This window comes from Rhipicephalus sanguineus, chromosome 9 (assembly GCF_013339695.2).
Source record: "Rhipicephalus sanguineus isolate Rsan-2018 chromosome 9, BIME_Rsan_1.4, whole genome shotgun sequence".
NCBI lineage: Eukaryota > Metazoa > Arthropoda > Arachnida > Ixodida > Ixodidae > Rhipicephalus > Rhipicephalus sanguineus.
Genome location: NC_051184.2, coordinates 117,045,486 through 117,071,892, shown reverse-complemented (window position 1 = coordinate 117,071,892; position 26,407 = coordinate 117,045,486). Strand labels below are relative to the sequence as shown.

Sequence of the window (26,407 nt, the reverse complement as noted above, 5' to 3'; positions counted from 1 at the left end):
CGGACGTCGTCTGTTCTAGAAACGCTGCTTATAGCTCGTTTCAAGCGTCGCACTGCACGTAAGGAAAACAATGTTCAGTAATAACTACATGTGTGCAGCTAAAATGTCTGTCACTACTGTTTCCGGACATCGCGGAATGAAATCTGGGATTGCTAGCAGCGTATATATGGAACAATATCGAATTTTCCTTGCTTCGCGTTTATGAAAGAGCACGCGAACGGTGGAAACGCGTTCACACTTTCCTCAGATATACTTTATCCATGGATCTTCATTCGGAAGAGCTTTTTCGTAATTGCTTATATCAGCACGTCCGAATTTAATCACTGCGGTAAATACCCCCTAAAAGGCCCTGCCCTTTCGAGCTCACGTGCTAAAGTTCCAATTTGAATTTTTTGCTTGCTTTTTAAAAATGTCATCTCATTAATAAAAGCATATATCCTTGTCGGAGCAGCCGCAAATACGCAGCTGTCAGTAGCGGGCCCGTCGCTGACGGCCCACAGTGAAGCGGCTACGCCATGTTACACGTCCGCCCCTCGCTTTCGGGGTCAATAGCTGACGGGTAAAAAAAGCTGTTTCGCTTAAGGGCGAAGCAATGAATGCGATACCAACAAATTGTATTGTTAAACGAAGTAAGACTAGCAGCTAACTCTTTTGGATTCAATCTCGCGTAACTCAACAAAACACTGGTTTAGGTAATATGGCCGCTCCAGGAAACGAAGCGTTTTCTTGCTCTGAGTTCTCTAAACACGAAGTAAGTGTTGAGAGCACAGGTTTACGAGCCGTCTCCTGATGCCTTGAGATGGCGCGCGCGCAAGCGACTGCGCCCTACGAACGATGCGGTAACCCCCCCCGCTCCCCTGGCGTCCTTTCATGCTCCTTACGAAAGCCGGGCGGGGCGTTTCCTCTCTGTTTGATGAGCAATCGACGGCAGGCCCGCACGCGGGAAGATGTTATCTTATGCGCTGTCCGTGCGACGGAGACAGACGGCCGGCTAGCTTAATCTCCGCTTCAGCCGCGTTCGTCGCCAGATCTCGCGAGCTTTTACCCGCGGCTAGAATTCGCGTGGTGATGTTAATAATTTGGTCTTTATACAGAAAATTACGGCAATGGTGATGGCAAAATTCCGCGGAGAGCGTCCATATAATTATCACAATAAACATTTTAAAAAAGTTGGGGAGCCATTTCACTCTGTGAAGTGGATGATAAGCGAAGCTGTTTCGCGCATGGCAAGGAGGTGACATGGTGGAGGACAGTTTGGTATGTAAGGCCAGGTTGTTAACGTTCAATACGCAATATTAATGCGAAAGTATCAGATGCTTTATCAAACACGAAAAGTGACCGTCGGCGGCGTCAATCGATTGATGCAAAAAATAATCATGTGATGGCGTCATATATCGTGATGTCACGTGATGACGCCATCACGATATCGTCGCTTTACACTGCTTCCGTAATCGGTGCGCCGATCATGGAGCTAGCGCAAAACCAGGTGAGGTGCAGATAGCTTGCAGAGAAGGAGGGGGAGGATCAACCCGTCGATTGAGAAGAAAAAGAACCTGGCTTTTGCCTTGGAGTTTTTTTAAGGGAATTCATTAGGGACAGTGTGGCTCTTTGGCATTGAGGCACTGCTGTACATCACGGCGTTTGTCTACAATGTCTGCTGATAACCACATAGATGTATTTAGAGTGCTATTTCATAAAGTGCAATTTTATTGATCTGGTATTCTGTTTATTTGCTAGTGTCGAAAATAATCGCCGAAGAGGTTAATTAGAACACTCAACTGCATGAGCCCTTATTTTTTCATTAGCGAGTGAAAAATGGAGTTCTCGTGAGATGATTTTTTCCATGAGATTTGCAATGAATCGAAATATTTCTAGCCTTCATAAGAGCCCCATAGTAATATTCCGGTGCTTGAATGTTATTGCAATATGCTTCTGTAGTGCACTCCAGGATGTAAAATTCGCTGCTCCAGAGTGCTCCCAGATGCAAAATTATCTGCTCCAAAGTGCTCCAAGATGAAAATTTTGCTGCTCCAAAGTGCTCCAAAACAGAAATTTTGCTGCTCCAAAAATTGCCTCAAATCAGAAGTCCTCGGTAGCATCACTGAACTCAAGAAAACGCTGGTTCCAACATGGAGATGAAAGATGTGGCAGAGGTGGGGGCTCAATCAATGCTGTTTTGGACCTGAAATTTGGGCAGGAAGTCCGAAAAATCTGAAGCCGAAGCTTTTTGGCATACAAAATTTCAGATGTTCTTATATATCGACGTCTACGAGGCATATTTGGAACTCCGGACTTGAAGGAAGCACACCCTTGTCTGTCACATCAGTTGGGCTTCCACAGAAGTTGAAAGAGGAGGAGAGGCTGTGGAAATGGCATCTTTGCCTATCACGTGTGGAGTGTTGTTGGCAACACTTTGGTTGCAGAAAATATTGTACATAAATACAATTCGGCCTCTACATTGCCTCATTCTTGATAAGACAACTATGAAACACCACCCCGCCAGTGCTTCATCAACCTAGCAAAAAGAAACACTTTCATGTTGTTATCTCATAAGGATATGCTTAGGAATCCTCTTTAACTTTTTTTTCTGCAGTTTCACTTCGAAGCATTCGAAAAATATTCCAGAAATATTAGAGAAATATTCGAAAAATATTCGATTTGATTCGCACCCAAAATTTTGCTATACGCACAGCTCTACTATTAACGCGTGATATGCATCATACCGTACAGGTATGATGTATATGAGACTGGTTGAATGCCTTTTCTTCGCATGTGTTGTTGGCGGTGCCATTTTATTGCTTTGTTCCCGTTGGTGTGCTGCATCATTGAACGCCGTTTTATCGAGGAACGATTCAGTACGGCTCCTTTAGCTTGATCTTTGCTGGTGCTTTTGTGTTGACTTTTCGTGTGAACGCACTCTCCGCCGATGGCAACGCCGGCGAAGCGGCCCAAGTACGAGGCCAAGGACTTCACCACCAAAGTAGAAATTTTGCGTGCCCTGAAAAATGGGCTCTGCCGACAAGAAGTTGCTCCTGTGCCATGACGTCAGCAAACAATATGACGCGAGTCTCCTGAGCGCAGTTAGCATTCTTGCGTATGTGTGGCAGAACACGCCTGCGCACGCCATTGCCAACTGTTTCAGGCACAGTGGTTTTGTTGTACCCGACTCCAGCGATGCCGAAGTGTCGCCGGACGACGGTGCCGATGATGGGCAGGATTTCGGAAGTGTTTTGCCTGATGCAGTGACACTAGAGAATTATATCGGCTTTGATGATGGCATTGCCACTGCCGGCTGTCTGACTGATGAGCACATCGTCAATGAAGTGATGCATGGCAACGAATCCGAGAACGAAGAGCCTGGAGAGTAGCAGCCACACCATGAGCCACACGGGCCCCTTCGCACTGTGAAGGAAGTCGCGGAGGCCCTTGTTGTCCTTGAAGAACTTTGTTTTGGCACTGCAGACAGCATGCGAGCTGCTGAGCACCTTGAAGGGCTCAGAAAAATTGTGTCCGCGCGAATTTATGCTCGAAAACAGACGCATCCGCGATTACTTTGTAAAGTAAAGGTATGTTGAAAAAACTCTTGCATTTATTGTGTTTATTTCGACCATTCGATAATTCGGACATTTTTTCCGGTCCCTAGAAATCTGAATTAACGAGCTTTTACTGTATTAGTGTGTTTCACGATTCGCGAAATAATGTCATAATCGAGAAACTGGCAAATATAACACGTCAAGTCAGAAAAGTAAAGTTTGGTATCTGAATAATTAACAGCTGAAGAGCTGTACGATGACGAACGGCTTCTTTTCCGCAACGATGCACGAGCAACGCACGTGGTGCCTTTACTGGATAACATTTTCTGAACACAAGTCGTGAAATAATGTGTAATGGCAGTTAAAATTGAAATAGCCAAGCAAGGGCTGTCATCTGTGAAGTGACACACTTCACAGATGGCAACACGAACTATCTTAGAAACTAGCGAGTCTTGTTCAAAACGCTCATGGGGAGATATATCTCAGCAGATGAGCCACACTCGTGCAAAACGGTTTGGGCACAGTTTGGCAAGGACGAGCTGTGCTCGTCCGAAATGGTTAAGGGTAGGCTTGTGCGAATATTCGAGCACTTCGAATATTCGAACAAATATTACAGTATTCGAATTCGCTTCGAAATGAATTTAAATTCCAGGAAATTACGAAGTATTCGAAATAAACAAATAGACATATATCAACCGCATGTAACCTCCTGTAAAGGTGGTTTCACTGCTGTGGAGGTGTGCTGTACGGTGAATACACCTTTCCAGGAGAAATTTGCACTGCCGCGAAGCCCCACTGCAAGGTTAAATGACAGAAAAACCTCGTTAATTCAAAGTGACTGGGACTGTGAAAAATCTAATTAGTAGGCGGATTTTCGAATTAACCAAACATACAAAACGTGATTTGCAAGGAACTTTGACTTACTGGAAGTAATCAGAGGTGGTCGTTTGCTGTGCCTGCTAGTTTGCAGCTACAAGGGTTATATTTTCCAGCAATACCTGGTCCCGCTAAACTGGGGAAACGGCGGGCTTCACTGCTGCCAGCGCAAAAGAAGAAAAGAAAGCGGAAAAAAAAAAACGGTCTCGTGGTCAGCTGAAATGCGTGCCTGCGGAAAAGAAGACGTGCTTCGCTGCAACACAGTGGTGACACGCGGGCAGCATGTCACCTGCTTCTCACAGCGTCAGCGCGTCATGATGCGACCATTCGCCCATTCTTTCTGGTAAAATAAAGCGTTTAATAATGACCAGTGTGACGGAATTCACGATGTGTTCTGGTGGAAAAGATGATCATTGAAGTTTTCGAACTGAGTTTTCAAAGTAGGCGTTGCAGGCGAGTACTCCGCCAGCAGTGCAAGTGCTCAAATTGTCGGAACAACCGCCAATTGGAGATTCGCATACATCACGAATTCTGTCAGACCGCCCTTTATTAATTTCTCTATTTTCCCAGGAAGAATCGGTAAGTCATGACGCGCTGACGTTGAGAGAAGCGTGCGTCATGCTGCCCGCGTATCATTGCTGTTTTGCAGTGAAGCACGTCTTCTTTTCCGCAGGCGCACATTTGAGCTGACCACGAGACCGCCTTTTGCTTTGTTTTTTTTTTCTTGTGCTGGCAGCAGCGAGGCTGGGATGCTTCACTTGTCATTCACCAGTATTGCTGCACTGCATTGACTTGTGGCTCCTAAGGGCCATCGTTTCTGCGCATTTGCGGCTAAATCGGAATTGGGAATTGGCACATGGCACCCAAAGTTTTCGAATTAACCATGCTGGTACTGACCGCTGCTTCAAATTATCCACTCAAATTTACATTGCAAAATATGGGGCCGCTGTAATTCCTCTAATTATACGGGGTTTCGAAATAACCGAGTTCGAATTAATGAGGTTTTACTGTATTAGCCTCGCATCGATTCATCATTTTTTAAGTTTAAAAGCTTGTTAAACCGGCTTATATGCTATAAGTATAGTAAATTTATAACCTAACATATTTTGCAGGTTATCACTTGCGTTCTACCGAAAGTCAAATCCTGCTATTACTCAAAGTTGCTTCCACTTCCGTTTGAACCAAAAAGAATGACATATGCATATGTCTTGTTTCAACTTTAAAAATATTGCGCTGGTTAGTTGGGTCCTGACAAATACAGTAGACTCCCGTTAAGACGAACTCGAAGGGACCGCGGTCATCTGTTCGTCTTATCAGAAGTGCCCCCAAAAAGAGACATGCTAACATGCCAAGTGCATCCAAATATGTTACTTGAAAACACTGAATGGAGTAGACTTACAATGGGGTGCAAAAAGACAAGAAAAAGCATTTATTTGGCTCATCTAGATAAAGACTATGCCTTCAAGCGGAGTATTTACATGAATCTTACGAGCACCCGATTTCGCGTGTTCAAAAATAAAAATGCTCGTGAAGATATTTGCTACCACATTTTAATGATAAAACTGTAACACGCTCCTATGTTGACGATTAGAAAAAATTGAGACAAGCACAATTTTCCTTTAAGGAATGTAAAATTTATTGTCCTGGCTGTTCGTTTTCTTCTGTGAGCCTGTTTTGCTGACTCTAAGATCACTTCTGGATACGCCTCGGTCGCGTGCTGTTGCCTTGACAAAGTCATTATACGCTGAGTTGCTTAAGAAAATCTGCAAGGTTTTCTTCGAGGTCCGGATATTTTCCCGTTTTCTGCCCGTAGTAACTTTTCCTGATCGACGTGCAGCTGAAGATATCCCATCGGGCTACTCACGGTCACAAGCCTCGTCACGAAAAAGACACGACGCAGCTATATTCACTGTGCAAAATAGCCTTCCTTTGTCGTGCGCTTCCATAATCAAAATGGCTCGTCACAATTTGCACTTCACTGGGAACAGATATAACGCGCACAGGTCCCACGCGAACCAACGCGAACTGACCACAAAATACATGTGCTCGGCCGCCATTGTGTGATGGCGATGGCAATGCACCTGACCCCTCTGACGGGAGTGCGCCGCGATCGTGGTTTCGTTTTCGTACTCGATTGTAATGCACAGGCCATTTTTGTTCCTGTTGTCGCTTTCTTTTTTTTTTTTCCCACTCCCCTTGCGTTTGCCCCTCTGACCACGGCGGAGGGGCCCCAAGCTCTTGCGTTGTTCTGTTCTCCTTTGTACTCCAGCTGGAAAACCGAAGAACGGGGGGGAGGAGGGGGGGGGGAATACAAAAGGACGCAATGGCTTGGGTGTCCAAGTTATAAATCCCCCTACTCTTTTTGTTGCTTTCTTTGCTGATAACGCCCACACCTCCCCCACCCACAGGCTGGGGGTGAGATGGGATACCGGCTTTATCCACCGACCGGTTTTCTTCCTTCGGCGTCTCGCGTCTTTGCTCCAGGAAGCGCTTTTTTTTTTCTCTGTCGCCTGAATGCCCCACCATGACTGCAGTGTTCGTTTCGCAGAATCGCTAGCGTTGTTGATCACCGCGAAAGTTCGTCTTAACAGAAGAGTGCAGTTGGGTGGTTCGTCTTAAGCGAATTTTTTTTTTGCATTGAGTCTATGGGAAACCAAACAAATGGTCCCGTGTTGTTCGGTATAAGCGAGAATTCGTCTTAACCGAGTTCGTCTTAACGGGAGTTCACTGTATGCTCATTTTTCTTTATTATGTGGTATAAACTATTCGAATTCGCTTCGACCAAATCACTATTTGCTTCGAATTCGCTTTGGACCTAAAATTTACTATTCGCACAAGCCTAGTTAAGGGATTAAATAAATCATTCCAGAATTTAAAAAAAAAATAAAAAAGTTTTTATGAGAGCAGTCCCCCCCCCCCATATTGAAACACTCAATGTGCCCAGCACTGGTGCAGACGAAGCCAACATAAATGCGTGTGCATTTTGTCCAGATGGCGTGCTACAGCTGAAGGATGTCACCAATGCGGAGGTTGATGTGGTCTCCTCAACGTCGCACTGCAGCAGCTCCCGCCTTGTCACACCACCGATTCTGCGGCGGGGAAAGCGAAGGCGGCTGGTCTGTCTTTTTTTGTTTTCCCCCCCGAATCTTGTGTGGGCTGCATCATTCGTGTGGGGCTAAGCAGGATATGCCAGAGTTTTGCACGCAGTACAGAACCGTGTTATCGTAACAGCCAAACAAGTTTTTTTTCTTCTTCTCGGGAGCATTGTGTCAAACATATCCCTTGCAGATGCAATAGAACATGGCTGATGTATTTTTCATGACACTGTGTATTGTATCGCGGAAGTAGGACACGCTGACACTCCGTTCAATGCAACTTTTTTGTGTAGCCCATTGCTGCGGCCGCTCTTTATTCACTTACATGACGTCATAAAACACTATCAATGTTGCCAACATAAAACTAAGAACACACCATACGTGGCTGAACGTGCAAACACAACACTGTGAACATCCTTTTCCACATGTTTACTCAAGGAGTGGTCTTCGGGAATTCTGTTCGTTTGCCACTACTGCTAGAGCAGACTTTTTCAGTGCAGATGCGTACAAAGCCCTTGCTTTGAAAAACCATTGGCGTTATCGGGTAGAAGCTTACATGGAAGTTTTGTGCTTGAAACCAAGGCAAGGTGTCTGCTCGAAAATTTCTTCCAAAATAGTGTGACTACTGCCTCCATGACTGCCAGATATGCTTTGGAGCATTCCAAATTAACAGTAGCATTTGTGGGCATTGCTTTGTTGGCGGGAAGTCATTGTCGCGCACTTGTGTTGCGTGATGTTGTTGCTTTGTGGAACCTTAAACGATGCTAGATAATGTATGCAACCCCTTGCATTCCCACGGTGGTTAGGACCTGCATAATCTTTTGTCACCTTTGCAGCGGTCCGCTCAGTCGCACGACTCGGACTACAGTCACTTGGAAGCGGACAGCACCACGTACGACGAAGCGGGACTCTGTGACGAGTCGGTTGAAGTGAGCATCCTTGGCTTTCCCTTGGTATGTGAGCACAGTTCATACATTCCTGTATATGCAAGTCTCATACGTGGGAAATTTACAGCAGATGCTCGGCGTGTGTTTCGATGCACTTGAGGTCTGATGATGGGACTTGGCAACAACCTCCTAAAAGTTGGAACCCAAAATACCGTATTTACCAGGCTTGTGCGAATATTCGAGCACTTTGAATATTTGAACGAATATTGCAGTATTCGAATTCGCTTCACTTTGGATTTAAGTTATCGGAAATTTCGAAGTATTCGAAATGAACGAATAGGCGTATATTAGTGCGCACGTAGTCCCTTGTAAAGGTGGTTACACTGCGGTGGAGGGGTGCTACTGCGTGAATGACCTATCCAGGGGAAATTCGCACTGCTGCAAACCCCTACTTCAAGGTTAAATGAACATATTACCGTCACATCGATTCTTCATTTTTTTAAGTTTAAAAGCTTGTTGTACCGGCTTATATGCTCTAGGTATAGTAAATTTTAAAAGGTAACGTAATTTACAGGTTATCACTTGCATTCTACTGAAAGCCAAATCATGCTCCTATTAAAAGTTGCTTCCACTTCTCTTTGAACAAAAAGAATGACATTTGCGCATGCCTTGTTTCAATTACAAAAAAAAAAATATTGTGCAAGTTAGTTAGGTCATGATAAATATGCTCATTTTTCTTTATAATATGTGATATATGCTATTCGAATATGAGCATACAAATGAAGAAATGCGTCTGATGATTGAGGCATGGCATATCGAGAATAGTGGTACCGCATGCGTGAGCCAACCGTCGATTAACATGCATAAAGATGAAATCAAATGCCTTAACAGTTATCTTCCACGTAGACTCCCACACGTGCCAGATTGATAGGTTCGCCTATTGCATGGGCATGCGCAGATAAATCTTCGTGCCTTCTTTCTTTTCCGCCGTTGTGCGTTTCTTCAGTTGTTAGTCGGCATTGGTGGTGTCCTGACTTCTTTCTTGTGTCCGTGTTTGCACGCAGTGTCTCTTCAATATGAATACTTCAATATGAATACTCCAATATGAATATGAATACTTAGCTCATCTCACTGTTATTCTAAGTCTGAATGTAAATGCAACTTGCTTCTCCAATGTATTCCAGAATGTGAAACTAGCTGCTCCAGGGTGCTCCCAGATGAAAAATTACATGCTACAAAGTGCTCTGAAATGAAAATTTTGCTGCTCCAGAAATTGCTCCATATTAGAAGTCCTCGGTAGCATCACTGTAATCATGTAAATACGATATTCGTATTTGAGAAAAACTTAGTATTCACACCCCCTAGAGTTCTGTGAATTGTGTAAAACATTGTCGATGCTTTCAGTGATGCCTGAAGCTCTGCTGTGTTTAAAAAGTGGATCACAGCTGCATTGGGCCTGTTCAGATTATTAGTATTTGTACTTTCTGGGGTCTGCCGTAGTGGATCAGTATTTACAGGGCTGAGTCGCGGGTTCGATCTCAGCCACGGCAGTCTCATTTTGATCGAGGTGTAATGCTAGGGGCCCGTGTACGGTGCGATGTTAGGACATGTTGAAGAGCACCGGGTGGTTAAAATTGCCGAAGCCCTCCATTACGACATGCCTCATAATCTTATAGTAGTTCTGGCACATAAAACCCCCGCTATTATTACCGTATTTACTCGCATAATTTGCGCACTTTTTTTCGCAAATTTGAAGCTCCGAAAAGGGGGTGCGCAAATTACGCGGAGATTTCGCGAGCACATCTGAAATAACGCACAATATATAGTCCTAACACGCGCGATATAATACATTAAAGAAGAAAATTATAGCGCAAACGAAGGGTTTTTAACACAATTAGCACGTACTTTAACCAGCCAGATTCGGTCATGCACGGTCTAGTCAGAATCACTGGCTGAAAAGTCCGACTGAGAATCATCGCCGCGGCCGCTGTCACCGCCCTCCCAAAGCGCGTCGTCCTTGGTTCCGTCGAGTGCGTTGAGGCGTCTTCTTGAAGCTCTTCGCGACAATGCTGGGAGTAGCGAGATGCCACGGCACGCGGCGATACCGGTGGGCCTAAGCTCTCGCACATATCTGAAAAGGTATTCTTCAACGGCAGGAAACTTTCCATGCTTCGGTCCTCCTCGGAACGGTCTCCTTCCCGGTCTTGTATTAAAAAGCGAACTCTTCTGCGGCACGGTTCCCGTTTCCTTAGGCAAATTCTATAACCGTGAGCTTGAATTTTGCCGAATAGTTATTGCGGCCCAGCGCCAGAGAACAGTGAAAACGCAACTGGCTGATCGCGAAACCTAAACTTCCGAAATCAACGAAGGCTGCGTCGCAGCGCGGACGCAGAAGAGGAGGGTCACGAGGGGAAATGTTGGCATGACTGGCCCTCGCACGCCTCCGATGCAGAAAGTAGTCCGTGCCGTGTCGCGTGCATGCATTCTCACGGCGGGAGAACGCTCGAACAGTTCCGACAACCCGTGAACAGATTTGGGTGTTCGGGTACGGTTGGTACGCTCTCGGCGGTTTCCGGAGAATAGAACGAAGTAATCGGAAAGCTCGCAGCAAGACTGCGCTCGCCTGCTCGGTGAGGGCCGCGGGGGCGCGGCCGTTCAAAGTTTCCCCGTGCGTGCGCGCCGGCGAGCTGGCTCGAGCGGGGTGGGGAGCGCAAAATATGCGAGTAAATATTTTTTTTTTAGCAAAGCTGGCTAAATATTAGGGGTGCGCAAATTATGCGGGTAAATACGGTATGTACTGTTCTGGGTGCAAAACAGCTGTGTTGATGCAGGCTCCTCTGCGAGCAGCGTCTGAGGATCAGCAGCAGTCATCCGGTTTTCGTCCTGCTCTGCGGGAGGAACGGGCCCTCGGGACACGTTGGCGTCCCGACTTGGCGACACCTCGCAAGCCGCTGCCCTTTTCGCCGTCTCAGGTGTGTGAGCCAAGTGTTTGTTGAAGGGGGAAGCATACGCAATAGAGCGCAGTCGTGTGGCACAAAGCAGTCGTGAGAACTTGCTCGTAGGATGCTGCACACAACAACCAGTGGTAACTGCTGTGCAGGTGGTACAGTGGTTACTGCTCGGCTGCCATCCCGAAAGATGTGGGTTTGTTCCTGGTGTCATTCTCGTTGGAGGCGAATATGCTAGAGGACCGTGTACTGTGCAGTGTCAGTGCACATTACAAAACCCCAGGCGGTCAAAGTGTCCGGAGCCCTCCACCTCATCGTGCCCCGTAATTATATCGTGGCTTTGGCTCGTAAAACCCCAGCAGTGTGGAAACAATGCGAAGACAATGAAACTGTGATGTAAACAAATCGTAATACAGTAAAATCTCGCTGACTCCAAATAATTTGTAATGTTTCTGCATTGCTGAAACATAGCGTATGAGTAACTGTGGCTGGATAATTTCACCAGCCAGCCTGCAGCATTAAAGTGGTGTACTGGGTGAGCTGGTATAGATTAATGGCAAGGCCTAGCGCGTACAAAACTGGGCACAGAGAGGAGGACACGAGACAGGCGCTTTCCCGTGTCCTCTTCTCTGTGTCCAGTTTTCTGTGCATTAAGGGGGGACGTGGCTTTCGGTACCAACTTTCTCATTTCTTCATGGATTTTGATGAAAATTGGCACACTTATTTGAAATGTTGTTTTAATGCTACTGTAGAAATTTCATGAATATATCTTTACAACTTTTTGATTTACAATATATTTCACCTTCTGCTCTTGTTCCGAGTCTGACTCGCTTAAAAAATGCGATGGGAAACTCGTTCAAAGTGCTATGCATTCTAAGATGTCTGATTGCGGGCGTGACATTCTTAGATTTTTTTATTTGCAACAAAATTTTTTTTAGTTTTCATTTTTCATGAGGTGACTGCGCAACAGGCATCGAGGCTTTGTGCAACTCGTCAAATAGCTAATTATCAAAACGCCATACTGAAAAAGCAAGAATGTCACGCCCTGAACTGTGCTTCAAGGAATATAGAACAAAAAACGGAACTGAAATAGACCCAGCGGTCAGTGAGAAATCAGCGGAACAAGCAAGCAAGAAAAGTCGTTTTGAGAAAACGGCTTTTAAAGTTGTACCAACGATATTGCTTCATCAAAAGGCACTGGGGTCGTAATCTTCTGAGTCCTTCGTAATGTGCACTTTCTTGAGTGCCCTGTCTTTAGGTTGAGGTGCCTTGCTTCTCTAAAGCACAAGAAGATTGTGATCTTTAAGGTGTTTTATAAGGTTGGACCTCCTGCACATGTGGCCTTTCATCGGTTGTGCCTTTGTTTTCTTTCTTTTTTCTTAAAATCCTTTTCTGATATACAAAGAACATGTAGCATGAATTTTAAACGAAGTTATGAAGTGGTGTAATAGACATGACAAAAAACAAGATATTGTAATTCAAGTAGGTCATGTACTATGATGATTTGCCAGCTTTCTTGTATTCATGCTCTCATTAACATAATTAACAGTCTTGATTGCAATTGATCATTGAATCATTTTTATAGGATACTAAAAGCGGCTCTCATCATGGCAACCTATCACTTCCTCCTAAATAACAGGCAGTTATGGCCAAGACATTGGTGGAATAGGAATTCCTTAGCAGTTTATTCAAGACGCGAACTGGGCAGATATGAATTCATCTCCCTGTTTCACTCGTCAAGCTAATTTGTAAACCTCGCCTGCGATGCGCTTCATCATTCACCCGGTCGCGGACACGGTTTTCTGCGAGGCTTTTATTTTTTCAGATGATTCATGAGCGCTTACGGCGATACCACGCTCGGCTCCAAGCGCGCCTAAATTGCATCAACAGTGCTTTATTTCACCTCTAAGTGCTCGGCCGCATAGTCCGGGAAGTCGGCACGCGATGTGCTGGGTGGCGGCATTCGGTGACGATGCGCAATATGCCTAGGTGCGGCGACGAAAAATAGGCGCGCAACGTGTTTGGCCTCGCATTGCGGGACCCCGACGCGCGCCGGCTGCGCGACGAGCTTGGCCGTGGGGTCCGCTGCCGATGCGTAAAATGACCATCCGCTGTACCGAGAAGCCGGCGGGGGAAGCGCTTCGTTCCTTGCGAAGAAGCACACTGCCGCGAATCCGCTAACGCGTTGCTCTTGCCCGCAAAGTTCGAGGTTCTTCTCGCGTGCCGACGCCGTGAGCGGAGTTAGGCCTAGTGACGACTCCGAGCAGTAGACGCGCCGGCCGCGGTGCTCGATGTTTCAAAGTACGTAATGCGTGGTCGCGAGTACAAAAAGTCGTCCTGCGATCATCTTCGTCACGACGTCCGAAGTGCGCATAAGCAGAACCTCCAACCACGGATCCGACGAGTCAACGCTAGAGAGTCTGTCCGAGACGTTTGCGATGTTCGCTACGAGTGCGGCGCGCCATCGTAATCCCACCGAGCTTCCGCTAGTAGCTCCAAACTAAAACGTAGTTCTTGTTCAAAGTTATCGTTGAGCCGTGAACACAGAGCGATTGCGAACACGCAACGAAGTAGCGCAACTTTCGACAGCCGTGAGCTCGAGACGCACGAGCTGCAGACGACGATCTCCCGGAGCGAGCATCGGACCAATGGCGAGGCGCGCTGGGGCAACATGGCGGACGCGGCCAATCGGAGGGCTCGAAACGACCTTCGAACATTTGCTTTTTGTGCGCTTGTTTTCGAAGGGAGGAGCCAGCTGCGGCGGGGAATTTGAAGACGGAGAAATGCGCTTTCCGATGAGCCCAAGATATCGGCGCCCGGTGGCGTCGTTGCGGAGCTATGATTTTTTGAAAATCAGTGTTTTTTTGCGATTTCCCCAATAATTTTCGCCACCTCGGCAGGCGCAACAATTTTTTTATAGCACTTCTACGCGGTTTTCGGTGAAGATATTTTGGAATCGGATATAAAAAGGGCTACAGAAACTGAAAATGTGATTTTCAAAAAATCGATTTTTTTGCCATTTTTCGCGATACGAAAGCCGCGTCCCCCCTTAAACCTCACCATGCCGCATTAAAGGGACACTAAAGGCAAATAACAATTTATGTCAGAGTGAAAGCCCAATGTATGACAACTTCTAAAACGGCAATATTATCAACAGCAGTGCCCTACTTACCGAGAAATTAAGCTAAATGTATCACATGATGAGCGCCACGAGTGGGACATTTTCGAAGTGATCTCGATGACGTATGTAAGTCGGCCTACAATAAATCACTAGTAATCAAACTAGCAGCAGTAAAAAAAGAACATTCCGAGCATCAAAAGACGTAATAAAATGCTGTTTGTTCGTTTCCGCTTGATTCATGGAAAACAAAACCTCCGTGGCGTTGCCATGGGGAACGGCGCGCGTGGTTCAAAGGTTCCGTTTTCGCTGAACTGCGCCTCGTCCGTCTCAGTGGTAGTTTTGGAATCGCGTACTGCCGTGCGTGTTTTGCGCGCTCGTGAAAGTAGCTCTGACAGAAAGTTCGACAAAATGCCGCATGCGTGTGATATTGCCGGATGCCCGAATGGTGCACAACGCCAGTGCTGCAGCAAGGAAACCGGTGTGTCTTTTCACTGGGTGCCGCGGAATGAACCCTTACGCTCGAAGTGGCTTAGTGTCATGCCATTGCGCCAGTGTGCTAAACAGTCAAAACCTCCGCGTGTGTGCTCGCTGCACTTTCGTACTGAGGATTACGAGACGAACCGCAACTTGGTGAAGGCTTTGAATGTGCCCATCCGAGCAAGTCTTTGCCGCAGCGCCGTTGTTGCTACTGTGGGTCCCGCTACTTCCGCTCGGCTGCTACTAGTGTCGGCGGCCGCGCAGTAAAAGCGGGCAACGTTGGGCGTGGCAGCAGTGACGTATGAAAGTCGTATTTTCAGGCGGGAGATTTGAAGCGCGCTAACGCGATGCGGACCACTAAAAACGTGATTTTATTTCAAAATAAGCACTTCCTTGGCACAAAAACAGCACTACGAGGTTTCTGGACCGCTATTTCAACAATCAACGTCGACTTAATATTTGCCTTTAGTGTCCCTTTAAGCTTCAAATTTGGCTGATGCAACATAATGGGACTTCCAATCTCCAATGAGTGCCTTGACATTGACAACACTAGAAACTGGGCTTTATACATTTTTGCAAGGCTTGACTTTGTCGTTTTGATTCGGTAATCGGCTTTCCCGTATAACTTGGCTGGCCACCTTACACATGCCCGACTGCAGTGGCGATCGCAGTAACGGTTCAAGTAACAGCAGCGTTTGACTTTGTGGCACTTGGGGAACTATAAATGCGTCATACATCATCTCCCATCAAAATTGCCTTTCGTCAATCTGCCCCAGGAAGATTTTAATGTGAGAATAGTGACTTTCAATGAATTACATATTACTGAAATTATACAAACCCAACGTGTCCCTTATTTTAGAGAAAACTTGTCCCAACAGTGCTTTAACCATTAGGTACCTAGAGCAGGGTTTGTCAGACTATCTGGCCTTGGCAAACCCATCAGCTTTTGCACAGTGCCACGGATCCTCTATAGCTGCCCTCTTTACACTGGTGGACTACTGGTAGCACAAGGAAGATGGTAAAGCAGAAGGAGGTGATGTTGCTTCTAGAAACCACAGTGTTAAGACGCCACATTGGCCTGTTACCTCAAAGGACACGCTCAATAATTCAAATTCAAGGATCCCGAGGATTTCGTTTGAATTATCAAAAGTACTCAAATATGACTCACTGCTCTCGTATGCAATTAAAATGCTGAATCAACTTTGTTGATAGTTCATTTGACGTGCAGTGCTTACATGTCCACGCCTTGCTTGTTTACACACACAAAAAAAAAAAGGGGTACCTACTATTGCTAAGGGTACAGAGATGCATGTGGCTAAAGAAATGAGCGGATGAAAGCAGCACAGCATCGCGCTGGTAGTGCAGAAACAGTGTGGTTTTGACGCAGGTTCTTTGGCATAACAATGTATGCATATCTCATAACCATTTATAATTGCAAAGGTAAATAATATGGAGCATTGTATTGTAATGAAGCTTATTTTAGAAGGGGGACACTTGCAACTCTTCGGCAACGATCAATTTCGTTAAGCACTTTTTTCAGATTCTAAGCACACATCACAACACAAGGTACGGCATAAACTCAGGTTGCGAAATACAGTGAAATCTCGGTATAACGAACTTCAGGGGACCGCGGAAAAATGTTCGTTATTCTGAAAGGTCGTTATAGTGAAAGCCCAAAAATTTACCATAACAATAGAATTTCAGTAACGCAAACGTCCTACCTTTGCAACGGTACGTCCTTGAACTCGTTTCTCACAACAATACACACGTGAACGTCAGACAAGACACGTTTATTTGAAATAGTCCGTGATCGTTTTTTTGACGGGTGCAGCACAAACTCTGCGTCGCAAACGATTCTAGACCGTCCGCATTTTTATCCGCCGCTTCGGTCGCTGTTCCGCTTTTTTCTATGAATATGCGGAGTTTCCTCAAGTAGTCCAACGCATCTGTGGCCGACACGGACTCGTCGCCATCTTCGGGTGCTACCGTGACATCGTCGTCCATGTCATCGCTGCAATCCTTTAAGGCCCAACTGCATGCACGCGAGTTTTGAGCGACGGCCGACAGGATTTGCTGTCGCGCAGGGCCATCCATCGCCGTCGTTTGTCGCAGGGGTGCAATCGCGAAACGATGCTATTTCCGATTCCACACGGCTGGCTGATCGCGCTGATAACGCGGACGGACCGTCGTTCTGACCACTGGCCAAGCGCGAAAAGCACGAAAGGCATTGGAATCTGAAATAGAATTGTTCCGCGATAGCATCCCAGGTTTCTGGAAAGCCAGAAAACATCGCTTGTCGCCCGGAAGTGAGCATGACGATATCCAACAAAATGGCAGCATCTCTGACCCTCGCTTCGGTTGCAATTTGCTCGTGATGCTTCCAATCGGCGCGTACTTCAAGGAATGCAAGTTATAGACTACCTTATTTACAGCCCCATCTCACGCGGAGAGCGAGGCAGCGGCCGTATTTTGTCATTATTTATGATCGACGGTTCGTTTTGATGTTTCGGTGGTAGCTTGCTGCAGTGGTGGTAGCTTGCTGCAATGTCACATCGTCGTCGTGTGAGGTAGCCCTTCTCCCTGCGAAGCAACGACGTGAGGCGCTGCGGCTTTTCTTAAACGTTCTCTGACAGCAAGAGGAAACGTCGAAATGCGCCTCGTGGACTAACCCCAACATAACGCAGTTTGCAAAGTGCGACGTAGCGTAGGCAGCGTACGCTTCCAGGCGCCCCATGGGATCACAGCAAATACTACTGTCGCGGTTAAACATAAGATTGCGAAAAAAGGAAGTCCCGAAACGCTTTTATGGCATCTTTATCTCAAACAAGACAATAATAAATTTGGCATGTTGTCATTCATCTACTCTGTAATTCTTTTTCGTAATTTGCCTGCGTGCGCGCAATAGTTTTCAATCGAGCAGCGCGACGGAGCCCGTTTGTCGCAGTCGCCTTCGCTCGGAAGTCGCGTGCTATGCATGCGTTTGGGCCTTTACAAAACCTGATGCGTTGTCGCCTCCGCAACGAAGGGGAAAAAAAAAGTTCTCCGCCCGCGTCTTTCTCCTCCCGTGCCATCTCAGGTTTTAGCGGGAGGGCGTCCGCTCTTCGCGCTGCGTCGTCTGCTACCTTACAGCTCCGACTGCCATGACCGATACACTGAAATCTAAGAATCCTCGCTTTTCGGGATATAAGTTCGTAGTACTGAGGCGTTGTTAAGATTACACGGGAATTAAATAACGATCGTTATTCTGAAATGTTCGTTAATCTGAAGTTCGTAGTAGTGAAATATTTTTACATTGAAACTATAAGCAGTCGGCACGGGATTTCTTAAAAGTTCGTTAATTTGAAATGTTCGTTAATGTGGTGTTCGTTGTAACGAGATTTGACTGTAGTACGCATTTTGCAGCTGCTGTCTGGATAAGTTTCTAAGTGCACGAAACTGTTATTGCATTCTCATCGACCTCTGGCAGCACGGTTAGCTCTGCTGACCACTTGCCACTGAATGTCAACGGGAAGTGCTGCATTCTCATTGGCCGAAAGCTCTGGCAACAACTAATGAAGGTGCTAGCAGACGATTTCGCAACACTGGCCAGCTAAGGATGGCGGAGATGCCCAGTGTTGCCATAGTGCAGTGTTGGGAATATCCCCTATTGTAGCCTTATCAATAAAGTAGTATTGCAGGAAGAACCAACATTTAAGCCTGGTACGCTGCCCCAGACTAGTACTGTACTACTAATGACAAATGCATCTCATTTGTTTATTTAATGTCACGCTTCAACATTGCCAAATTTTGTGTCAAGCCGCATGATAAATGGTGGCAGCTTTATGGTTAAGGTGTTGAGGTTGAAGGAAGAATTGCTGACAAAGGTCTTATTAAACTGTATTCACACGACGAACGTGATCGCGGACGAATCAATCACGTGACACGTGACGTGATTCTGATCGCTCCACAGCAGCATTTATACGAGAGAGCAGAATTCACTCTACAAGGGAGGATTTCGGCATTTCTCCGCGAGGATCCCAACTGTGATTTGGTACTGCGTCATTTCACGGTCTTGCTCCGCCTGGACCGAAGCAAGACCGCAGAAATGGGTGACGTATGGTGGCATAGTATACAATCCGTGGGTTCAAATCGCGATTTGGCCAGTCGTGTTAATGTAGCTTTATGTGCAGCAGGTAGAGCGTTGGAGATGTAAGGAGACATAAATGATAAGGAGGCTGTTCTTGATGCTAGCAGCTGGAAATCCTCCTGGTGACTGAAATCGGCCTTCTAGCATGTGCTGTCAATGCAGTGTGAGTGACCTACCGTATTTACTCGATTCTACCGCGCCCTCGATTGTAACGTGCACCCGTTTTCCGCGACAAAAAAAAAAAGTAATACATCGATTGTAACGCGCACCCATTTTTCGTGAGAGAAAAGAACAAAAAAAGTCCGTAGGAGTCAAACTTCTCACATTCAGAAGAACAAGTACTTGGGTTTTAAAGAAGTAAAGTTTCAAAAAAGTAAAACACAAAGCCAAAAGCGGGCCTTGCCGCTAAAACTGTCACAACTACGGCAGCGATACGAGTCGCGTAATGGATCAGTCCTCGTCGCTGTCGGACAACTCCTTGTCGCTGTCAACGCTCTTCGATTTCGGGAAACCAGCCCTGCTTTGGTCCACTAAAACCTTTTCGTGAAGCTCTGCTGTAAAAAATCTTTTGCTTCTGTTTGCGCCAGTCTCGCACGCACGTTTCGGGAACTCCGAATGACCGCGATGCGGCCCGATTTCCGTCCATCTCTGCACATGTAATATGCAGTCGACAACCGATAATTTGGACTCCACGGGGAACGTAAATAAGTCCGAATTATCGAATGTCCGAAAAAAACGAATGCGTCAGAAAAAAAATACTTTTATTGACACTTCAGGGTCCCCGTGGCCGCAGGAAGTTGTCAATGCGTTGCTGCCCGTACTTCCGCTTACGTGCAACCAAGTCCACCTGTATCTCTGCCAGTGTGATGTGATCGCTGTACGATGGCGAGCTGGTTTCATTCGTGAAGGCAACGCGTCTGTGCAGCGCACTTAACGGTCGCACAAAGAGGCAGCATGAATGGCGGCGAGGCGCGTTTGGGTTCGCGTTTATTAAGGGGGGACGCGGCTTTTGTATCGCGAAAAATTACAAAAAAATCGTTTTTCTGAAAATCAAATTTTCAGTTTCTGGAACCCTTTTTCTATCTGATTCCAAAATATCTACCCTGAAGACCACCCAGAAGTGCTTCGAAAAATTTGTTTTGCCCTCCGAGGTGGCGAAAATTATTGTGGAAATCGCAAAAAAACAGCGATTTTCAAAAAACTGTAGCTCCACGATGGCGCGACCGCGAACCAACTTCTTGGGCTTGTCGGAAAGGGCATTTCTCCGTGTTCAAATTGCCCGCTTCAGCGGGCTCCTCCATTCAGAAAGAAGAGCACAAAAAGCAAACACTTGAGAGTCGTTCCGAGGCCTGTGATTGGCCGCGTCCGCCCTGTTGCCCCAGCTCGCCTTGCCATTGGTCCGATGCTTGGTCCGGGAGATTGTCGTCTGCCGATTGCGCGTCGCCAGTTCACGGCTGTCGAGATTCGCGCTACTTCGTGACACGTTCGCAATTGTTCTGTGTTCACGGCTCGATGATCACTTAGAATATAATTAAGCTTTAGTTTGGAGCTGCAAGAGGAAGTTCGAACTGATTACGATGGTGCGCCGCGCTCCTAGCGAACATCGCAAACGCACGTCTCGGACCGACTCTCTAGCGTTGACATCAGCGTCGGATTCGAGGTTAGATGTTTTGATTTCTGCTTATCAGCACTTCTGACATCGTGACGAAGGCTATCGCGGGAACTCTTTGTACTCACGACCACGCATTACGCACTTCGAAGCAACAGGCACTATGGCCTGCGCACCTACTGCTCGGAGTCGTCACTAGGCCTAACGCCGCTCACGGCGCCGTTTAGCGAGACGAACCTCGAACCTTGCGGGCAAGAACAACGTGCTAGCGTACCCGCGGCTGTCAGTAAGCACTAGCGATGTAATTTAGACGTGCTTGGAGCCGTGCATGGTATCGCCGCAGGCGTTTATGAATGTTCTGAAACAATGAAAGCCTCGTAGACTAGCGTTGCCGCGGTCGGCCGAATGATAATACGTTTCATACGCGAGAGTGGCAAAAGAACGTGTATCAAGCAGGGGAACGAATTTTTATCTGCCCGACTCGCGTCATTGAATAAACTGCTCAAAAATCCCTGTGCCACTAATGTCTTGGCCATAACTGTTTGTTATTTGGAACGAAGGCATCGGTTATCATGGTGTGAGCCATTTTCTGTCACAACAAACCTCTCTCTCTTTATAAAAATTATTCAATAATTAATTGTAATCATTAAGCAAGACTTAATTATGCTAATGACAGCATAAATACAAGAAATGTGTGTAATTATTTCAGTATATGGCCTTATTAGATTGCAGGAAAGCTATGATTTTTCAAGGGCTCGTTTACCTTTGTTAGATACAATATTAATGAGAACTAACAGACAATAACGCCAAGGAAAGTACAGGGGGTGTTATCTGTAGTATTAGAATGTAAATGTGAAGAAAGTAAAGTGGACGAAAAGATGACTTGCCGCCGGCAGGGACCGAACCTGCGACCTTCGAATAACGCGTCCGATGCTCTACCACTGAGCTACGGCGGCGGTCATCCTCCCGTCCACTTTCCGGGGTATATATGTTGATTAAACCTAGGAGTGTTAGTCAGCGCCAATCGCAGCCATGGCGGCGAGTGTGGAAGACTCTTTTTTTGCCTCTTGGCGTCACGTAGCACGTGATCTTTTTACGAGTTGGCAGCTGACCAATAATCCCTCGCATACTACCTGAAGGCATTAAGTCTGCCAGTACGAGACCCTCGCTATGAATGAAGGAAAGCTATGATTTTTCAAGGGCTCGTTTACCTTTGTTAGATACAATATTAATGAGAACTAACAGACAATAACGCCAAGGAAAGTACAGGGGGTGTTATCTGTAGTATTAGAATGTAAATGTGAAGAAAGTAAAGTGGACGAAAAGATGACTTGCCGCCGGCAGGGACCGAACCTGCGACCTTCGAATAACGCGTCCGATGCTCTACCACTGAGCTACGGCGGCGGTCATCCTCCCGTCCACTTTCCGGGGTATATATGTTGATTAAACCTAGGAGTGTTAGTCAGCGCCAATCGCAGCCATGGCGGCGAGTGTGGAACACTCTTTTTTTGCCTCTTGGAGTCACGTAGCACGTGATCTTTTTACGAGTTGGCAGCTGACCAATAATCCCTCGCATACTACCTGAAGGCATTAAGTCTGCCAGTACGAGACCCTCGCTATGAATGAAGGAAAGCTATGATTTTTCAAGGGCTCGTTTACCTTTGTTAGATACAATATTAATGAGAACTAACAGACAATAACGCCAAGGAAAGTACAGGGGGTGTTATCTGTAGTATTAGAATGTAAATGTGAAGAAAGTAAAGTGGACGAAAAGATGACTTGCCGCCGGCAGGGACCGAACCTGCGACCTTCGAATAACGCGTCCGATGCTCTACCGCTGAGCTACGGCGGCGGTCATCCTGCCGGCGGCAAGTCATCTTTTCGTCCACTTTACTTTCTTCACATTTACATTCTAATACTACAGGTAACACCCCCTGTACTTTCCTTGGCGTTATTGTCTGTTAGTTCTCATTAATATTGTATCTAACAAAGGTAAACGAGCCCTTGAAAAATCATAGCTTTCCTTCATTCATAGCGAGGGTCTCGTACTGGCAGACTTAATGCCTTCAGGTAGTATGCGAGGGATTATTGGTCAGCTGCCAACTCGTAAAAAGATCACGTGCTACGTGACGCCAAGAGGCAAAAAAAGAGTGTTCCACACTCGCCGCCATGGCTGCGATTGGCGCTGACTAACACTCCTAGGTTTAATCAACATATATACCCCGGAAAGTGGACGGGAGGATGACCGCCGCCGTAGCTCAGTGGTAGAGCATCGGACGCGTTATTCGAAGGTCGCAGGTTCGGTCCCTGCCGGCGGCAAGTCATCTTTTCGTCCACTTTACTTTCTTCACATTTACATTCTAATACTACAGATAACACCCCCTGTACTTTCCTTGGCGTTATTGTCTGTTAGTTCTTATTAGATTGCAATATCTTCTTCTCTGTCATGTCTATCACACCACACCTTCATACAGAGAACTTTGTTTGAAATCCAGACTGGTTTTTTGTAGATCAAAAAAAAAGAAGGAGGTTATGAAAAAAGAACAAAGACACACTGGAGAAAGGCCACATGTCCAAGAAGTGAAACATCATAAAAAAAAGCCAAAGATCACAATCTTTAGGTGTTTTAGAGAAGGCCAAACTTTATAAACGCAGTTTTCTCAATACTGTTTTTTTGGCATGTTGCTCAGCTTGTGGAGCAGATATCTTGGCAACTACTGCACAGATTTTGATTCTGTTTTTTTTTTCTTTTAATTCTTGAAGTCTTGTTGACAGGATGACATTATTATTTACTTTGCTTAGGGCCTAGTTTTTTTTTGTGTGTGATAATTAGTGCATGAGAAGTTCTGATGCAATACGTGAAGCTGATGGGGATGTTATTTGTAAAAAAACTAAAAGGAACAGACAATTTTTATTAATGTCATCCTGTGTAGTGTCCTTTTGAGTAAAGATCAAAACTACTTGGACCTTCCTGGCATGTTTTGTTACAATGCTAGGCTTTTCACCAGCAGAGTATGTCATCAGATTATGTAACATAGTGTAATTTGAAAACTACTCGAGATATCGCAATGAAACTTGATATATAGCTATTCGAGACACTCTTCAGTGCGCCTGCCAAATTTCATTACTGTAGGTCAACAAACAAAAAAGTTTTTTTCGATCGCCACCTCCCCCCTTAAATGCGTGCACTACACATGCAACTGCACCAGGCCACGTGCACTATCGAGCAGTTGACTGAAGATGCTTATCGTAAGGCTTGTCAGCGATTGAGCCGTACTGGCGCGTTTGCCACCTGCCGCCATCGCGCCTCCGTGCATTTCCACTGCTTACCCGTAAAGACATCGCCGCACGGCGCCGTGATAGCAGCCCCTTTGAATTTGCAGTCCGCTTCGCCCCATAACACTCCGGCATCGCGACAAAGCTGACGTTCGGACTCTGCTACTGTCGCAAACAGGTCGACTCGCGAAAGCGCTGGTTCGAACCTACGAGATGATAGACGCGGCAGAGGTGGGGGCTTCAATTATTGCGTTTCGGACCTGCAATTTGGGCAGAAAGTTCGGAAAATCGGACGCCGAAGAGATTTAGTGTCCGAAATCTCCGACGTTCTTGACCATTGACGTCTATGGGGCTGGTGACGGTGCCGCGAAAGCGTCCGAATTTTCGAGCAAGTCCGGAAAATCGGGCGCCCAAAAAATCGGCAGTTGACTGTATCTGCCGCGTTTTGGTGTCGTTGGCACGGCCTTCGCCGTTGGCTGTAAGGGCACCATTGGCGCCATTTAACTCGGATCTTTTGAGACAGCAGAGCTTAAAAGAAAGCAAGTCTCAAGATAAAAATGAACGCGCGCACAAAACGCTTTACCGCAGACGCATTCCACAGAATGGCGGCGATAGCAGCGCAGCGCGGGGATACAGGAACCGGAATGTAGGATGTTCGCGATGTCGGTACAATTTCCAACAGTTGACCAGTGCCTCCAAGATCGGCATTTCCAGTCACAAATTTGTGAGGCATAAAGTAGTGATCGAAATAAAGCCTCATAATCACCAATTAGCTTTCGTTTTGATCTCTGAGGCCATACTTTGTATAGTACGGGTGCCGGAGGAGATGATGGCTGGCGATTCGGCGTGCGTGACAGTCTCGGACAGGGTCCGAATTATTGAATGTAGATCTCGCAGCTGTCCGAAATATCGGTCGTCTTTACACATTGCTTCTATGGGATCATCGGCGGTGCCGCGCGACTGTCCGAATTAACGAGCATGTCCAAATTATCGGTGTCCGATTTATCGGTTGGCGATTGTAACTATTCTTTTAAATGCGGCATCATGGTGCACTCGTCGAGTATTTGGAGTCGGCACTTCCATGCCGTCGATGCGAACGCAGAATGGGATGACAATCTCCTCAGCACACGAGAAATGGCCAAGGCGCGTAGGAGGCGGCCATTTTGAAATGCCGATGGCAATATGATAACCGAGTTTCTTTTTTTTTCCATTACTCGATTCTAACGCGCATGCGATTTTTGGTCTCTTTTTACTGGAAAAAAGGTGCGCGTTAGATTCAAGTAAATACGGTAGCTTGGGGCGAAGCCTCGATTGCACTTTGCTCGCGAAACACTATGCCAAGACTTGCCTGTGCGTCTTTGGTGCAGTTTCTGAACCAGCCCCACATGGGCCCGTTGGAAGGCATGCAGCGGACGTCGACCCCTGTGCGTGGTGGCGACGCACCTCACCCTTCTCTGTTCCAGATGATGCCACAGTCACCGGCTGCAGCCACCAGGTGCGTGCCGCATGTAGAACATCGTCATGATGTACGCAGGCCTTGTCAGGGCCGTTACAAAACAACATGTAATGGTTGCTGACTGCAAGCCACCAGATGGTGACATCGGTTTTCACTCCGTTACCGTATACACTCGTGTAAGGGCTGCAGTTTTTTTCTGTGATTTTGTTGGAGTGCGGCCCTTCCACGGAGGTGCGAAATTTTTGTTCAATTTTCGATCCACATATGGAAAAACTAGGCTTGTGCGAATATTCGAGCACTTCGAATATTCGAACGAATATTACAGTATTCGCATTCACTTCGAAATGAATGTAAATTCTAGGAAATTTCAAAGTATTCGAAATTAACGAATAAACATATATAAACCGCATGTAGCCCCTGTAAAGGTGGTTTCACTGCAGGGGAGATGTGCTATACCGTGAATAAAACTTTCCAAGAGAAATCCGCACATCCGCGAAGCTCCAGTTCAAGTTTAAATGAACATACAGTAAAACCTCGTTAATTCAGTCACCGGGACTGTGAAAAATCTAATTAAGCAGGTTTTTGAATTAACCAAACATACAAAAAGCGGGATGCAAAGAACTTTGAATTACTGGAAGTAATCAGAGGTGGTTGTTTGCTGTGCCTGCTAGTTTGCGGCTACAAGGGTTATGTCTTCCAGCAATACCTGGTCCCCAATTTTGCCGCTAAACCGGGGAAACGGCGGGCCTCGGTGCTGCCAGCGCAAGAAAAAAAAAAGAGGGGAAAAAAAACCGGCCCCTGGTCAACTGAAATGCGCGCCTGCAGAAAAGGCATGCTTCGCTGCAACACAGTGGTGACACGCGGGCAGCATGTCACCTGTTCTTTGCAGCGTCAGCACGTCATGATGCGACCATTCGCCCATTCTTTCTGGTAAAATAAAGAATTCAATAATGACCAGTGTGACAGAATTCGCTATGTGTTCTGGGTAGAAAAGATGATCATT

General features: G+C 46.4%; 1 protein-coding gene across 1 annotated transcript in view; it reads left to right on the top strand.

The window, feature by feature from the left end:
* Positions 1-26,407, top strand: part of LOC119406058 (myb-related protein B) — a 167,586-nt gene that overhangs the window by 79,913 nt on the left and 61,266 nt on the right. Inside the window, exons 9-12 of the mRNA XM_037672903.2 lie at positions 7,401-7,525; positions 8,341-8,457; positions 11,223-11,363; positions 25,316-25,443. Of these exons, the coding sequence (XP_037528831.1) occupies positions 7,401-7,525; positions 8,341-8,457; positions 11,223-11,363; positions 25,316-25,443 (511 nt within the window). The remainder of the gene's footprint in view (positions 1-7,400; positions 7,526-8,340; positions 8,458-11,222; positions 11,364-25,315; positions 25,444-26,407) is intronic.